General features: G+C 35.5%; 1 protein-coding gene across 3 annotated transcripts in view; it reads left to right on the top strand.

Annotated features, from left to right (window-relative positions):
• LOC111162360 (DDHD domain containing 1) overlaps nucleotides 1-18,958 on the top strand; it is an 89,439-nt gene that overhangs the window by 45,620 nt on the left and 24,861 nt on the right. For all 3 annotated transcript variants that reach the window (XM_022526748.1, XM_022526734.1, XM_022526739.1), the window contains 3 exons: nucleotides 667-814; nucleotides 8,364-8,470; nucleotides 13,680-13,786. In XM_022526748.1, coding sequence (XP_022382456.1) covers nucleotides 667-814; nucleotides 8,364-8,470; nucleotides 13,680-13,786 — 362 coding nt within the window. The remainder of the gene's footprint in view (nucleotides 1-666; nucleotides 815-8,363; nucleotides 8,471-13,679; nucleotides 13,787-18,958) is intronic.

Genomic DNA, 18,958 nt, shown 5'->3' with positions numbered 1-18,958 from the left:
GTGGCAGTGAGATGAGATGAATTTTTCAAGAAGTGTGACTAAAGGGAAGAAAAGAGGAAATAGTACCTGAGAAAGGTGTGAGAGCATTACTAATACATTTTTCAGAAATTTTTGTTAAGTCTGATATTAATCTTTTTTGCTATTCCATCTTTTGTTGTGACTTCTTTGGTAACAGATGTGCTTGAATATCTTCTTTATGTTTACTAGTCATTTGTATTTGTTTTGTGAATTACCTTGTACCTTTTGCCCATTTTGCTATTTGAATGGTTGTCTTTTCACTTTTTGGTTAGTAAGCTCTCTTTTGTACCTTAGTAATTAACTAATTTTGCACATATTTTGCAAAATTTTTCCCAGTTTGTCATTCACCTTTTATCTTTGCTTCATGGTATTTTTTTGATAGAGAACTTTTACAAAAATTTTTTGTGGTCTGTCCATCGTTCCCTCCTTCCTTTTCTTTTTTCCTGTTGTTTCTGGCTTTGGCATCATGTCCATTTAAGCACTTTATATCTGAGCCAGTCAAGATACATCTTCTTACAAATTTCATCTCCACCCAATCCAGTGAAATTTTTTCTTAATATTCCTTTTACTTTATTATTTCTTTCAGTATATTGTCAAAATGCTATATCTGGAATAAATAATAAACTTAGAATCACACTTTTTCTACAGCATCAAGTAGTGGGACCAGACTTCATAGAGGTTATGTAGAAGAAGCCACATTAGAAGACAAGCCATCACAGACAACCCATATTGTATTTGTTGTGCATGGCATTGGGCAGAAAATGGACCAAGGAAGAATTATCAAAAATACAGCCATGTGAGTTCTTTGATGAATACATTCTCCCTGTAGTCTAGAATCCAAACTTTTGTCTGGGGTATAACAGAGTGTAATCATTCCACCACCTGTTTCTTCAATGCCAGCTACTCTAATATCTCTTACTTTATAGATGGAATTTCTGGACCAAATTTTGAGAGTGATTATGTCCAGACGATGATGATGATAATTTGAATTCTTTTTCTCCCACAGTGTGGAGAAGATGAAGGACAAGAAAGTGTTTTTAACTTACTAATTTACATTAAACTAAGGTTGAAAGCAAAGAGAAAGGCTGTTTTCAGTTTTTATCTTACTGTTTGAACTGCAGAAACAGAATAATTGCGAAGTTGCATAATTATGAAAAAACCTAAGAATCATTTAAATTGCCCATCAGCAGTTTAACCTGGCCATTTAAAATTACTACCAGGGGAAACCAAACTCTAAATTTTACACAAAGAACAGTGGGTATTTTACCAACACACCAGGTATATTATTTACTCCATTAATTTATTTATATTCATCTTTAGTCTAAAAAGTCCATCATGTTATGGGGGTGGAGGATGTTTGTGTGTGATGAAAAATGTTAAGGACTGTGTTGAAGAGAAATGTTAGGGTTAAAGATCCCACCACAGGAGCACCTGAGTGGCTCAGTGGGTTAAGCCTCTGCTTTCAGCCCAGGTCATGATCTCCCGCCTGCTGCTCTGCCTACTTGTGATCTGTCAAATAAATAAATAAAATCTTTAAAAAAAAAAAGTTTCCACCACAAATTTGGCTCTAACCTAGCAGCCAGTATGAAGAAAAATCTAATCAGGGCTTTCTGCCTGGCTCAGTCTGTAGAGCATGCATCTCTCGATCTCAGGGTTATGAGTTCAAGCCTCATGTTGGGCATGGAGCCTACTTGAAATTTAAAAAAAAAAAAAATCTAATCACATGATGAAAACAAACAATTGTTGGTTCATAGCACACTTGATCTGGTTCTGAGGCTTCAAGTAAATGTGTTTCTTAAGTCCTTTAGAGCAAATACTGTGGGATACCAGGAGCTTTGTCCTCATCAACATCTCTATAATAGTGCAATGTTGAGTTTTGTTTCACCTTTTATTGTAACACCTCTTAATGTCAACTGATGTTGATTAAAGTAAAAATACAGTTCAGCTTTTAAAAACTTTGTCAGATACTGCCAAGCCACCCTAACTTCTGTCAGTCTTCATAGCTTATATTACAAAAATCTCTTCCCTCTGATTCTGACTTTATTTTCTGATGAGTTGTGCATGACTTCTTGAATATTTATGGTTTATTGTTAAAATGCTGATCTCTTGCTTGGATACCTAGGAACCCGAGACGTAGGTTTAATGACATGTTCTTTGTGGATCTGTTGATAAATGGGAAGGTATCACCTTGCTTATTTTGGGTGTAGGTGAGGGAAAAACCTAACCCAAAAAGGCTTAAGCCAAAAGGAGGAATTAGTAGTTCATAAAACTGAGAAGTCTAAATCTAAGATTTGCCAGGTTGAGAATCCAGAATTCAGTTTCTATCTGTTCTGCTTTCCTTCATTTTTTAGCTGTTCTTAGACTTCTGGTTCCAGATATGATTTCTATTATACTGTGTTCAACTTCAAGGAAAAAAAAAATAAGCCCTTTTTTCCAGAAGTCCCAGCTAGTCTAGACATTTCAGTGACCAATGGCATTGCATCCAAATGCCTGAATCTACACATGCAGCCATGCAGGGTCTGATCTGCTGAACCTGTCATCTTTCCACAGTCAGATGGAAGTTGTCTTCATCATAATCATAGAGAGAGATAGAGCCATAGATAAAAATCAAGAGCTAGTATTGGAAGCAGAATGAATGAATCCAAAGTGGCTCAGAAAAGACAAGAATCTCCTGGGGCAACAGAGTGGTACAGGTGGTTGAGTTTCTACTCTGGTGGTAATCTTGGGGTCATAGGATCGAGCCCCAGGTTGGGCTCTACAGTCAGCACTGAGTCTGCTTGGACTCTCTCTCCCTGTCCCTCTGCCCCTCCTGCTCGTGATCTCTCTCTCTCTCAAAAAAAAAAAAAAACTTCTAAAAAAAGTATCAGTTACAGAGAAGATTGTCATCATTCCTTCAGAGACAGGTTAATTTAATGAAAAACTCCCCACATAAATTAGTAAATAATAAAAAGTAAACAAAGCAATTCTCCTTAATAATAAGTGGGAAAACCCAGAGGACCTCTTAATCCTTTCCCTGCTTTCTACCATTCTTAAGTTAGTTGTCCAAAACTATAAAAAGAGTAAAATTAACTTCATCTTTGTCACTGCCATTGTGAATCTTATTTGTATTTGTGAGAGTACAGTTGAAATGAATAAAGAAGTGTAAAGGATTACCAGACTCCACCCAACCTTTGTTCTTTGAGGACCTCTTGAAATCGTGTTCCAGAAGCCTAGAATTAGAGGTTTATCCCTCACCTTATTTTAGTGATTGATGTGTATTGAGAAGAAAGTTTATAGACAACTTCTAGGAATATCAGAACTGGTTTACTAAAAAGGATGAATGTATTTGAATTGGATTGGATTTACCTTTTGTGGTGATTTATAACAAAGAAAATCTTTGCTGAACTTATATACCAATACCATAAGTAATGTTAAAGCTATAATTTTAGAAGAGTATAAGCAACTTTCCATTAAACATGGTAGATTTAACACTTAAGCTTATCTTATTCCCTCCTGAAACCTCACTGAAAATGATAGCAAAGGAATTTTTAAAAGAAAAAAGGCGTAAGCACAGGAAAAAAATGGAAGGACAACAGCAAACAAGATTATCAACAAAATTTACTTTTTATTTTTTTTTTATTTTTTTATTTTTTTATTTTTTTTTAATTTGACAGAGATCACAAGTAGGCAGAGACAGGCAGAGAGAGAGGAGGAAGCAGGCTCCCTGCAGAGCAGAGAGCCCTATGCGGGGCTCGATCCCAGGACCCTGGGATCATGACCTGAGCCGAAGGCAGAGGCTTCAACCCACTGAGCCACCCAGGCGCCCCCAAAATTTACTTTTTAAATAGGAAGTTCATTCACATGGTTAATGATTCAAAAAAAATGTGCAGAGTAAGAACTCTGACCCCCATTCTTATCTCCATCATCCCCCATTGTCCCTGTCCTTGTGTTTCAAAACAATGTTATTCATTTATTTTATATTCTTCTAAAGTTTCTTTAGGCAAATCCAGATTTTTTCCATTCAAAGGTGGCATATATAGTTCTGGACCTTGCTTTCTTGTGTAAAGAGTGTACCTTGTTGATTGCTTTCATGATTTTCTATTTTTCTCCTTTCCTATATATGTCTTAAAACCAACTTGTTTTATCAATTGATTTTTTTTAATTGAGGATAATTAGAAAGACTTTTTTAGAGTAATTTCATGATACTTAATTGGCAGTAATTCTCAGGCACTATTAGTCTCTTCTTTCCTTTCTCAAAAATACCAACTAAGCAAGCATTCGTGTAGGAGAACACTGAAGTTTAACAAGCTTATAAAAGGACAGAGCTTTGTGCATGGCCTTACAGCTTCACAGTCATGGGCTGTAGCCTGAGCCGTAGCATAATAGTTTTCAAGCATTCCTGTTTTGTTGTTTCCTCCACCCTCCATTGGTCTCAGTGTTTCTCATGTAGTCAAGACCTATACATTTTGGAAATGTTTTACCATTTTTAGTAAGGCAAATCTGGGGACATGACCAGTCTCTCTCTCCCTTCCTCCCTCCTACCCAGCTCTCTTCTTTCCTTCTCCTTTTCCCCTTCCTCCACTCCCTACTATCTTTTTTCATCTTTTTTTTCTTTCCTTTTTTTGAGTCATTCCAGTTAATTACAACCAAGTGATTTAAGAGATATACCTGCTTGCCTAATCATTATCTACACGTGTGACCATTTGAGAACTAGTGTAGTGATCCTGTGGAGTGGAGGACTGTGGAAGTTTACTAGAGAAAAGGACAGTATTTTATGAAAATGAAGTGTTTTCCTGAGTTTATAGCTCAGTCAGGGTTCCTCAACTCTATCAGTTTTGACATATTTGATCAGATAATTCTAATTATTATGTCATAATGAAATACATAAGAACTATACAGTCATCAAACAAATATGTGGGTAGAGTAATATTAAAAATCTTAAAATATGGTCTTTCTTATACATTCTCATACTTTTTAACACTAAACATTTGAAAGGATGGCAAAGAAACTTAAAAATGCATTTATAACCCTTATTGGACTATCTGCAGTAAAAGAAATAAAACGAAAACAAAAAAGGAACTTTTATACTCCGTGGGTAATAAAAGAGGTCATGCCTTCAAGTCTGAAGTTTTGGCTATCATTTATTTTCAGTACTGTTAAAGGAAGCAGATTTCCTTTTGGCAACCTACAATATATTTAGACATTTTTAAAGGCAACTTTGGGGCTATATAATCAATAAAATGTAATCATATTGTAAATAATGCCTTTTAAAGTATATTAGAAATGGAGATAGACTTTTTTAACAAATAGTAGTAGTATAGCTAGATAACCATAGGGAAAAAAAATAAAATTGGGTCCATTTCTCACACTCAGATAAATTTTTATTGGATCACATTTAAACGTAAGAAATGAAGCCATACAAATACTATGCATTTAAAAGGTGGAATTGAGGGGAGTTTGAATTCTTTTACACTTTAGGAGTAGAGAAAACTATTCTAACTATGACTTGATCCAGAAACAATAAGGAAAAATATTGATAAATATGTTCCCAAAAAAAGCTATGTTGACAAAAACATAAAATAAGACAAACTGAGAGAAACTATGTGCAGCTTATATCACAGATAAACAATTAATATCCTTAGTATATAGGGAACTTCAAAAAATAAAGAAAAAATATCTGGCTACCTTTTAGGAAAATGGCCTAAAGAGGTGAACAGCTAATTCCCAGAAAAGGGAATGCTCAACCTTGCTCATCAAATGTAAATTAAAATTGCACTAAGATGCCATTTATTGACATGAGATAAGCAAAAATCAAAATTTGACAATATTCTCCTTTAGCCAGACTGTAGGTGATAGGCATTCTCAAACTGCTGGTAAACTGCAATGAATAAGAGAGAATGTGGGAATGTCTGTCAAAATTATATATGCATTTATTTTTTGATCCAGCAAACTTAACTTCTGGATCAAGAATAATACCAGCAAAAATATTTTTTAAAGATGTATGCCCAAAGCTAATCTTTGCAGCATTATGTGTAATGGGAAATTACCCAAATGTGCATCAGTAAGAGACTGGTTGATAAACTATGGCTGTTTATGTGATGGAAACTATACAGTCGTAAAGCAATGAGGTGGCTCTTTGAAAAGATCGGTAAAACTAAGAAACCTGCAGCTAGACCAAGAAAAAAGAGAGAATTCAATTTATTAAAATCAGGAATGAAAGAGGGGACATAATTACTGACCTTACAGAAATCGAAAGGATTATAAGGGATTACTATGTATAATTCTGTGCCAACAAATTAGATAGCCTAGATGAAATGGACAAATTCCAAGAAAGATACCTGCTGTCAAACTGATTTGATGATCAGTAAGAAGATATAGACAATCTACATTGACCATTTAAAAAGTAAAGCATTTGAATTAATAATAAAAAAGCTTCCTTCCAAAAAAAAGGCTACCATAAGGAGAAAAAAACAAAACAACAACAACAAAAACCCTATAGACCAGTATCTCTTATAAATACAAATGAATATTTCTTATGGACACAAAAATCCTCAACTAACTGAATGCAGCAGCACGTAAAGATTATACACTATGACCAAGTGGAATTTATCCCAGGAATGCAAGTTTGGTCTGACATAGTTTTTTTTTAAATCAATCAAGAGTAACAGAACAAGGACACCTGGGTGGCTCAGTGGGTTAAGCCTCTGCCTTCATTCAGCTCAGGTCATGATCTCAGAGTCCTGGGATGGAGCCCTGCATCGGTCTCTCTGCTCAGCGGGGAGCCTGCTTCCCCCTCTCTGCTGCCTTTCTGCCTACTTGTGATCTCTGTCTGTCAGATGAATAAATAGAATCTTTAAAAAAAAAAAAAATCAGACCCTGATGAACTCTACAAGACAAAAATAAATTACAAACAACACCCCCAAAAGAGGAGTGAGGGGAACCTATAGATTAAGAGATGAATAAGAGACATATCCACCAACTACAGTGCACAGACATACAGTAGTCCCCCACCTTATCTGCAGTTTTTCACTCTGTGATGTCTATTATCTGGTGTCATCTGCATCTGGAAGCAGGTGATAGTAGCCTAACACTGTGTCACAATGCCTACATCATTCCCCTCACTTCATCTCTCCGCAAAGGCATTTTATCATCTCCTGTCATCACAAGAAGGATGAGTACAATGTAGTAAAATTTTGAGAGACCACATTCATATAACTTTCATTAAATTATAAGTGTTCTATTATTAGTTATTGTTATTAAGCTCTCACTGTGCCTAATTTATAAACTCTATCATTGGTGTGTATGGGTAGGAAAAAACCATATAGATAGGGTTCAGTACTATCTGCAGTTTCAGGTATCCACTAAGGGTCTTAGAATGTATCCCCACATTTAAAGGGGGGGAACTCTTTGGAGCTCAATTCGAACAAATGTAAAAATATATTTTGTGTTATAAAATAACATTTCTAGTCAACTGGGAAAATGGGACCATTGAACTACATATTTGCTGAAATTGTTAAAAAGTTTTGGTGTGGGCACCTGGGTGGCTCAGTTGGTTGGGCGACTGCCTTCGGCTCAGGTCATGATCCTGGAGTCCCGGGATCGAGTCCCGCATCAGGCTCCCAGCTCCATGGGGAGTCTGTGTCTCCCTCTGACCTTCTCCTCACTCATGTTGTCTCTCACTGTCTCTCTCTCAAAAAAATAAATAAAATCTTTAAAAAGTTTTGGTGTGATAATAGTACTAAATAGGTTATGCTTTCCTTATGTTTTAGAAATAGCTACTAAAACAATTTACAGGTGAAATGATGTGACATCTGGGATTTGCTTTTAAAATATTATGGGGGAAGGGTGCTACTCTAAAGGCTGTGTGTGAGAGAATTTGGGGGGATGATAGAACTAGTCTGTATCTTAATTGTGCTAACCACAAATCTATACAACTGACACCAAAAGGGAAAAGAACCCAATTCTGCTGTATCTTAATTTTAAAAATAAAATTTAAAAATTCATATTATGGACAGAACGAGTGGAGGAATAGATGAAATAAGACAGGCCATGACTTGCTAATATTTGGAGCAGAGTGATGTCAGAAGGATGGAAATTCATTGTCCTCTCTCTCTACTGAAGATTTATATATATAATTAGAATAAAAGGTGGAAGCTTGTAATACTTGAAATCACAGGTGACAAATTTAGGGAAATATTCAGGTTTCCTAGTATTGTAAATTACTGCATAGTGTAACAATGATTGAAACATTATAGGATGAAGTTAGAAGTGAAAGTGATATGATTAAAGACATTTTATACCATATAAGTACATATGAGAGGTTACTTTGATAATGTTTTCTTTTGTTTTTATTTTGTTTTCTTTAGGATGAGAGAAGCTGCAAGAAAAATAGAAGAAAGGCATTTTTCCAACCACGCAACACATGTTGAATTTCTGCCTGTTGAGTGGCGGTCAAAACTTACTCTTGATGGAGGTACAGTTTGTTTAAAAATTAAGTGATTTAATCAGTGACAACAAAGTGTTGCTCATTGGGAACAAAGTGTCTTTCATTTAGTTGTCTTGGGGTATAGTCACTCTTTGTTATAGATTATTTAAGGAAATCCATTGATTTTTATTTTTTTTATCTTCTTTTTTTATTAACATATAATGTAATATTTGTTTCAGGAGTACGAGTCTGTGATTGATTTTTAAAATAATTATATTGACATATGTTGATTTAGATCACCATATAGATTTCACAGATAGCCCAGTTTTCATGCATGCCTTCTGTAGCTTAGGGGACGGGGCACGAGGGATGGGGAGCATGTGGAGGGAACAAAATATTGTCTCAAGTTTTTGACAGAAAGTGATTTATTGACAACTTTAAAAATATTTGTGGTCCACAGTTCCATATGAGCTTACATTTTCTTTCTAATAATTTTCTTTTCCTATATTTGGAAGATAAAAATCTCGGGTTTTTTGTTTTCTTTTGTTCCTGCATTCCCTGGGCTGGTAAATTATAATCTAACATAGACAAATTATACAATATATTTGTTTAAATAAAATCATTTTTGTTTGCTTCCTTAAAGAGTTATAAGCTAAAATATGCACAAAGTTGTGACTTTTTAATCTTTAAACCATTAGGATGGCACGTTTCAGTTGATGATTTGCATAATCTGGAAAATGAAAGCATTGTTCTGAACTTGACATCAGCTGCTGTTTGTGGGCTTTTCCTGTGTGCCTGGCACTCCATAGTTCGTTCTGCATGGATTTTCTCATTTAATTTTCTCATATGTCTTTGAAATATACCTACTTTGTTTTCTCTGTTTTACTGATAAGGAAACTGAAACTCAGTGAAAGGTAAATGAGTTTAATTAAGAACGGCAGACAGAATCTAGATCTGTATGATACCAGAGCCCTTGTTCATCACAGCACTAACCTGCCTCCCTGGATGATTTCCAAGGATTATTCCAAGCCTGTGATTCTATCTTATAGTCAGTTAGGAATGTCAGTTTTAGCTTATGAACCTAAATGGTATCCGAAGTTGTAATGAATTCCAAAAAAAAAAAAAAAATTGCTAGTGATCAAAGAAGACTTCTTAGCAACAGGAGCTCACATATAACGTTCTAGTGTAATTAACACTATCTTTTGGGCTTTTCCCATTTACCCAGATAAATTTCTGAGGCTGCTCAAGAATGTAGGCAATATGAGTGAACTAACATTTAATAAAATGGAACCTGTAATTTTCCGTCAGGTTTAAACTACTGTGATAGACTCTCAAGGCATTATGTTAAGTGAGAGAAACTAAAGGAAAAACACCACTGTTTCTCTTCTCAACACTTCTGATAACAAAAGTTATGGAAGTTTTTTCCCATACCAACCATTTTTCCAATTCTGGGTGTCCTGCAATTTAACTCAATTCTGCCACAAACTCCCCAGAGAAGAGTGCAGTCAGATTCAGGACTCAGACCCACAAGACTGCCCCCTGCTTCAGATGCCTTCACACATTCCAGATTGTCACTTGTATTGGACTGACTGGCTGTAAGTTGGGGGAGGGGGAATCCTGTGACCCCCATCCTAAGGTTCAGTAATTGACCAGATTCACAAAGTAACCCACAAAACTCAGGGAAGCATTTACTAGTTTAAAATTCACTAGTTTAAAACACATTTACTGATTTAAAAGGGTGTTACAAAGGATACAATGAAAAGCCAGATAAAGAGATAAGTAGGGCAAGGTATGGGGAAGGGGTTTAAGGGAATGTTTAAATTTAAAAGGGCATTTTTGGGCGGTGATGGAACAGTTCTGTATCCTGATTATCCTGGTAGTTATACAAAAGCATATATGCATTAAAACTCGAGTGAATTTTACTGTTTGTAAATTCAGAAATATTGATAAAAGGTATTTACCCATCATTGTCCTCATTAGTATTCAAGGGATAAATTCATTTCCTTTAAATTAGGAACAAGCTAAGGATGTCTACTCTTACAACATATACACAGTTTGATATCTTAACCACTATAATGAGATAAGAAAAGAAATAGTTTTAAGGGATGAGAAAGATATGTTTTCATTTGCAGGTCTTATGGTTATCTATGCAGAATATACAACAAAAAAATCTAAGGAAAAATTAATAGAAATGATAAGGTAGTTTACAACATTGTGAAATAAAATATCTATATGCAAAAATAACTACATTTCTGTATGCCAGCACAAACTATTCAGAATAGCATAAAAATACAGTGTTCCTAGAAATCTAATAAAATATGTATATTTATATTAAAATTTTAAAAAAGATATTCAATACAACTTTTAAATATATAGAAAGTTCATTTTTGTACATTAGATGATTCAATATCTAGAGATATTAATTCTCCCAAACTGATCTATAGATTCCATGCAATTCCAATCAAAATCCCAATAGAGTTTCATAAAACTTAACAAGCTGATCCCAGAATTATTATAGAAAGATCAGAGGCCCAAAAATAGCCAAGATACAGAACAGGAGGGTGGAGAGGGTGTCATGTCCTGGTAGATAACTGGACTATTTTTTAATTTTTATATTTAAGACAATTTAGATTGGCATGAGGATAGGCAAACAGAGCTGTGCACCAGAGTAGAGACCCCTCAAACAGATCTGTGCTTAGTTTGGAAACCTGATGTATGACAAAGCCGACATTACAGTCTGAGGTGAAGGATGGCCTGTCCCATAAATGGTGCTTGATAACCACTTACTGTAGGGGGAGGGGAGTGAAAATGATTCATACGTCACATTCCAGAAGATCAAATGCATAGGCCAAAACTTTAAACATATTAGAAAAAAAAAATATGGCACAAAAGCACAACTCTAAAGTAACATTGGTAAGTCTAATGAGATTGAAATTAAGAACTTCTTTTTCTCAATAAACAACATAAAAAATGAAAGACAAGCCACAAACAGAGAAGATGTTGCAACAGAACAACAGATATAACCACCAAAGCTTTAATATCCAGAATAAAGAACGGGAAACTTAAATGGAGATAGATAGGCAGTCACGTACATACACATAAATGTGTGTGTGTGTGTGTGTGTGTGTGTGTGTGTGTGTGTGTGTGTATTTTAAGATTTTATTTATTTGACAGAGATCACAAGTAGGCAGAGAGGCAGGCAGAGAGAGAGGAAGGGAAGCAGGCTCCCCGCCGAGCAGAGAGCCCGATGCAGGGCTTGATCCCAGGATCCTGGGATCACAACCCAGGCTGAAGGCAGAGGCTCAACCCACTGAGCCACCCAGGCACCCCAATATATGTGTGTGTGTTTTGTAATATATATTTTTAATTATATATTTTCATATAATATAAAATGTACATCTCCCCTAGTAATCAAGGAGATGCAAGTTAAAAACACAATGAAATATCTTTCAGCTTTCAGGCAAAAATTTAAGAAAGTGACAATACCAAATATTGGTGAGGATGTATAGCATTGACAGTTCTCATTGACTACTGGTGGGAGTGTGAATTGGTACAATCGCTTTGGAAGGTGATTTGTTATATTCTTACAAAGTTGAGTGTTCATATGCCCTATGACACAGCAGTTTCATTCCTAGATGTATATACCCTAGAGAAACTCCTATACATGTGTACCAGGAGACATGTGCAACAGTTATTAGCATAGTTTATATCAGCAAAAAACTAAAAACAACCCAACTTCTTTTCAAAGGAAAATGGGTACATTGTTAGACATGTATGAAATACTATACAGCTGTGAAAATGAGTGGATTATAGCTATATGGGTCAACATCAATGAATCTCAGAGGCACACTATCGGGAGTGAAATAGTTCAATTTACATAGTGTTCAGAAACAGACAAAATGAAATAAAATATTTAGGCTCTGTCACATAGTAAATGCTATAGAATTGGCTAAAGTTATTAATATTAATGAACCTGTAGTAGATTTATAAACCTGTAAAGCAAGAGTGTAGCTCCAGCTTCTTATTGATGGTTACTTAGGGAGAGGCGTGTGATCATTTAGGGGGATATACTGTGAGTTTCAGAGATACTCGCAATATTCTTACGCTAGATGGCAGAAACATGTTTTCCCATATATAAATTATTCTCTCAGATGCACATATATATTAAATTTCTTTATATGTATGTGTATTTCACAGTAAAAGCTTTTTTTTGGAAATGCATTAAAATGCACTGAAACTCTTCATATCAGTATGGTATTCACGTCTTTCACTTTTACAATTTAAAAATGGGTTGTGCTACCCATATCCTTTCCATCGTTGAGAGGACTTCTAGCCTTTGCTTGAATCATTGTCACTATTAGATTGTCATTATTCCAGTCATTATTAGATTGTATTAAAGTAGGGAATAAATAAAAACAAACCAATACAGTGAAAAACTGGAAGATAAAAGAAGCTGCACTAGACTAAAAATACAATCCTTCTCCTGCCTAAATGTGCTTTCATTTTATGATGTTCATCCAAGTATAGGGCTTCTTTGTATTTCTGTGGGAAATGCAAAGTTTCCTCTATCTCAGATCATTTCATTAGGCATTTCGGAGAACAAGCTTCCCAAGATAGAATTTCCACGGGTTAGCTCTAATTCATGAATACTAAATTGTTTGCAGTGCAGTGTACGTGACTTTCTTTTTTCAAAAGCAAATTATACCAACTTGACCTTGTTTACTGTAGAGGACCTTTGCTGATTTGGCTTTGTGTGTATTTATAATTTTGCAGCTTTTGCCCGTAGGATCTTGGGTTCACTAAAGAGAGGTGTATGTAAAGCATAGGGAAGCTTTTTAATTTGTTGCTGGTTTGCTACCAGTGGCGGTGTGCATTCCACATGGGTATTGCCAGGCCTAAGGTACAGAGGCCAAAGAAGAGAAAGGAAACAGAAAAAGAGGTACAGGAAGAGTGAGGTTGTGTCCCTTAACACTTGTTCCAAGAACAGAGATGGCCTGCTTTTGCTCTGGGTACCCCTAAATGTCATGCAAAAGCCAGTACATAAGAAAAATTAGTAAATCTTTATAGATTTGATAATGGCTTTCATCCTTAATGTTCCTTTTCTTCCTGTGTCCCCTTTAGTCTTCTACTGTTTTTGTTTTTTTCAGCATTTTGCAAGAAGGGAAGGTTCATTAGAGCCAAAGCCACTCTTGAATTTTTAAACATGAGCTTAAACAAAGATCTTCTGTAAGTTTAATTTTTTTTTTTTAATTTGTAGACACTGTCGATTCCATTACTCCTGACAAAGTACGAGGTTTAAGGGATATGCTGAACAGTAGTGCAATGGACATAATGTATTATACTAGCCCACTTTATAGAGATGAAGTAAGTATCATGATTATCTTGTTGCTGTTGGGTATTTTTTAGAGTGATATGTGTCCTGAATTTTAAATTTTCATGCACTTTTTTTATATAAACAAATGAGAATTTACAGGAATCCATTAACTTAATAGCCTGTATTTAATTATAAATTTGATTATCTCCAAACTACACATTGGGAAACCCTTAATAAAATGGATAATCTTGGAAGTCAGAGATTAGTTAGAAAACAGCTCTTTGGGGGTGCCTGGGTGGCTCAGTTATTTAAATGTCTGCCTTTGGCTCAGATCATGATCCCAGCGTCCTGGGATCGAACCCCATACTGGGCTCCCTGCTCCACGGGGAGCCTGCTTCTCCCTCTCCCTCTGCTGCTCCCCCTGCTTGTGCTTTCTCTCTCTGTCAAATAAATAAATAAAATCTTTTAAAAAAGAAAACAGCTCTTTGAAAAATACCAGTTTTCATAAATCTTATTAATTATGACTGTAATTATTGTCCTCATGAAAAAGTTTTAGACACTTAAGAAATTTCCTTCAAGTTTTTTGTTTGTAATAGACTTACTTTTATTGTGTCATTTCTGTCATAAATTTGTTCTTAAATAGTAATGTTGCTGATGCATCACAAAAATAACCCTGGGGTAAGGGTAAAAATTTATTCAGAGGGATGAGAGACTCTCCACTGAATACATTTTGTCACTTTATTGGTAAGAGAAAAAGAATTCTGTTTCATAGGAATAACCCTATTAATTACCTAGCATGTGTTAGCTTGCCTAATGCTCATAAAAACCCTATGAAGTAGGTATAATTAGTATTCTCATTCAAAAGATGAAGAAACTGGTGAGGGAGTAGTTACCAGTAGAGCTGCTCTGCACTTCTCCATGCCAGTTCATTTCTGATTTTTTCGTTCAGAGTCATCCCTGACTTCACTCATGATATCCCTTGTATATCTACAAAAATATGTTAGGTTAAGTGCCACAGAACTGCCTTCTCTTTGGGCTGCCATCCCCTCAGGATTTTTCACCATTCCTCTTTCTATATCCCCTCATTGTCATGTCCCAGTCTGGGGCAAAGTCTGCCTTGATCTGCTTGATAGCAGTAAAAGAAAGTATAATAAACAGTAAAAAGAAACTATACAAGACCTCATTCTAACCCAACAAGGAAAGCCTGGTTCATGAAGTAAAATACTGATAATTTACATGTTCATATCCGTTGTTGGATATGTTCATACCCATTGTTGGCCCTTAAGGTTAGGAAATTGAACTATAGTATTTCAGGTGAAACCAGTAAGGGGAAAAAAAAGAGAATGGCTGAGAGCATATAACATATACACACACACCCTCATAAAGCATAAGTATACCTTATACACACACACAGGTATATTGGTAGGTTTCCCAAGAAGGTTGGTAGGTTTCCTAAGAAGGTATCCTGAATGTTTAAGGGTAAAATGTTCTGAGGCCTGTCCCGCAAAACTAATATTAAGAGCTTTTTAAAAAAAGTTTTAAGTTGACATTAATAACAGGAAAAACTAGAAAGAGAAGAGTATCAGACTCAAAGCTCTGACCATTGGCTAGTGATGACTGAGAAAGTAGTCACTTTCTATTTTACTCTTTTATCTCCAAAAATAATTATCTTCAGAATGGAATTGAATAAAACAGATATTCAGGTGAAAGAAGAAACTGATGGCTAAGATAAATGAAACAGAGAACACCCAGAGTGGTTTGTTGTTGTTGTTGTTTTAAGATTTTGTTCATTTATTTAAGAGAGCGAGCCCACATGTACATGGTTAGGACACAGAGGGAGAGGGAGAAGCAAGCTCCCCAGCTCCCCACTGAGCAGGGAGCCTAATGCAGCCATCCCAGGACCCAGAGATCATGACCTGGGCTACTTAACCGACTAAACCACCCAGGTGCCCTAAGAACACCAAGCATTTTAAATTAGTTTGTCTTTTAATCCAGTTGAATTTTGTGGAAAAGCACCAGAGAACTTGTGGCTGAGATCTGTCGCCATTCTTGAGCAACATTTCCCAGACATCCTTAACTAGAACAATTACTTGGAGTACTCATTAAAAATACAGGCCAAAAAAACAGTCTCAAGGGGGTTATTGGAATTAAAGGTCTCATAAATATGAATTCATGATTTTGAAAATATGTGTGTATTGATAGCTATATATTAAATGTATATGTGTATATATGCATGCATATATTTCCCACCCATGTGCATTAAAAGGGCCAAGAAGCGAGGATACCCCAATCTAATGATCACACCTAGCACCCACATCTTTTTCTCCTGTACTACTATTACCTTCTAAGAAGAACTAGGTTTCCTTGGGAAAATGGCTGATTCCAGGCCTGGAGTAGGATAGATACAGATCAAAGCTGGAACCAACTTGTCATGACAGAAAGTAGGAAAATGCTTGGAAGAATGATGGGGCGGGTCACAAGGACATAGCCAAATTAAAGAAGCAGATCCCACTGGCCAAAGCTGGAACAATTTGAGCACCAAAATAATCAAGTAATTATTATTACTTATAAGGAATTAGTAGTAGTTGTTTTAATATAGAATTATAATAAGGATAATATAAGGAGTTATAATATCACTAAAAAATTCATAATCCGAATCAATTACACATAGATAAACAATGCGGGAGAAAGCTACTGTGCCCACCATAAATGCAACGGGGTTTTGAAATATATGGGAGGAATGCTAGAGGAAAATCCTCATTTTGCAGCTGTCGTGGTAAGATAAGGTAAAGAGGCTTGGGCAAGGTTCATCAATGGATGCTTCATTGAGGGCCTTATTTTGATGAGGAACAAGATATTTCAATAGTCTTAAAGTATATCCTCACTGCGTATTAGTTAAAGAACAGGCATATAGTGGAGAAATTAGACAGCACCTTTACTGGGTGTTAAGAGGGACACTCAGAGGACACAACATCATTTATGCAGTACTCCAGTCATTAGGAAACGTCAAGCAAACATAGAATGAGGAAGTTCAAATAAAGTAAGAATGAAACTATGTTCTTTTAAAATGTAAATATTGTGAAAGATGAAGAATGGCTGTGGAGAATGTGCCAGATTAAAGGCTAAAGAGATACAATAGCTCAATACATCTCATCCTAGACCATAACTTGTCCTGGATGGGGGGGAAGTGCTACCAAGGATATGAAATCATCTGACAAAAGGTGGATGGTAGATCAGATTAGATGAAATGTTATGTCAAAGTAAATTTATGAAGTCGATTACTACACTATTAGTATGGAAGAGAATATTCCTAGTCTTAGGAAGTATATACTGGAGTATTTAGGGGATAAAGTACGATGATGTATGTAATATATCCTCAAATGGTTCACAAAAAAAAATGTACTTGGGTGGTGTGTGTGCTACAGAAACAGAAGGAATGATAAAATGCTAACAATGGATAAACCTTTGAGAAAGGATATGTGGATGATCTTTGAGGAGTTGTGTTTTTTTGTTTGGTTTTTGGTTTTGGGGGGTTTTTTGCAACATTTTATTAATTAGAAATTATTTCCAGGTAAAATGTTAAGAGAAGGAATGAAAAAAATGGTTTCCAAGGTCTCCTCTCTGGAGATTCTGATTCAGTGGGTCTGAGGTAGAACCTGTGAATTTGTGTTTTTTTAACAGTTCCCCAGGTGATACCATTAGGGAAATATTGTGAAGAAACAAAAGAAAACTTAGTGAGAAGCAAGCAGAAATTGTTCTTAATGTTAAGAAAGGAAAGCTGATTCTTCAAATCAAGCCATTTAGCACAGGGTTGATGTTAGCTAGTATTCTAGATTAAATTATTATTTTTTTTCTTTTTAAAGATTTTATTTATTTGACAGAGCACAAGCAAGGGGAGAGGGAGAAGGAGGCTCTCCACTGAGCAGGGAGCCTGATGTGGGGCTGGATCCCAGGACCCTGAGATCATGACCTGAGCCAAAGGCAGATGCCCAACCATCTGAGCCACCAAGGCGCCCCTAGGTTAAATTATTTTTTAAACTGTATATGTTTCTTTAAGGAAGTAGTGATAAATAACAGCAATCAGGAGTTCTTTAGAGAATTATATCATGCCCGGTGAATGAACCTTATTTAGTTTACTCAATAGGCATATGAAAGAGTCTTTTTTCCGTCCTCTCAGTTAAAATAGATGCCATTCAAAACCTGTCACTTAACTAGCTGTGTGACCTGAGACCAAATTTCTCACTTTCTAGCTTCCTTGCTTATAAAATGAACACAACATACCTACTGATAAAGTTGTCATGAGGAATAAAGATGTAATGTACATAAAGTTCCCAGTATAATTCCTCATCCTTAGATTCTCCAGCTGTGATTAATTATCTGTCTTTATGTATTTCAAGGGCTCCCATTTAAGAAAAAAAAAGGAATAGACTTATTCTGTTAACTCTAGGAAGTGAATAAGGATCAGTGATAGAAAATATGGAAAGGAACATGTTTGTTTACTAATGAAGAACTTTGTAAGTAACTAAAGCTGCCTTAAAAAAAAAAATAGAAATGTCTCAAGGGGAAAAAAATGTAAATAATGTGATGTATTTTAACTAAACTTATTTGTAGTGATCATTTCACAATTTATACATATATCAAATCCTTATGTTGTGCACCTTAAACTTATACAATGTTATGTGTCAATTATATCATAATAAACTGGAAGAAATTTGCTAAAACTGGAAGTGTCCACCTTAGAGTGGAGATACTCACTGGGGTAGATGCTGAGCAACTTACCAGGATGCCAATGAAGAGACTCCTGCCTTCACAGCAGTTTAATTAGATCATCTCTAAGTTCCCTTTTCACTGGAAATTGTGAAATGCTCATGGGAGGACCCTAATTAGTGATTGTGCCAATAATCATTAAAAAGCCATAGTTAAGGGAAAACTTTTAGTGTTTCTCAGGTCATACTTTCCAAGGAGAGTCCTTTTTCAAAAAAGGAAACTAATCCAGACTACAGAGACCTCATCAAAGAGTCTTCAGCCCTGACTTTTAACCCTAAATAAAGTAACATGAAAAATCCAGAGAGAACTATATATCTTGTACATCTGAACTCTCTTTTCAATGACTTTTAAAAATAAAGAATTTTAAGGAGAATGATCATGGCCATCTCTTGTTATTTTTACTTGAAAATCATTCAACTGCTGCATATGACTAAAAGTCTGTAAATTACTTTTTC

Source organism: Enhydra lutris, unplaced genomic scaffold, assembly GCF_002288905.1.
Source record: "Enhydra lutris kenyoni isolate GAN:26980312 unplaced genomic scaffold, ASM228890v2 scaffoldscaffold4, whole genome shotgun sequence".
Taxonomy (NCBI): Eukaryota; Metazoa; Chordata; class Mammalia; order Carnivora; family Mustelidae; genus Enhydra; species Enhydra lutris.
Note: the sequence above shows the minus strand (reverse complement) of the source record. Positions and strands in the feature narration are given on the sequence as shown.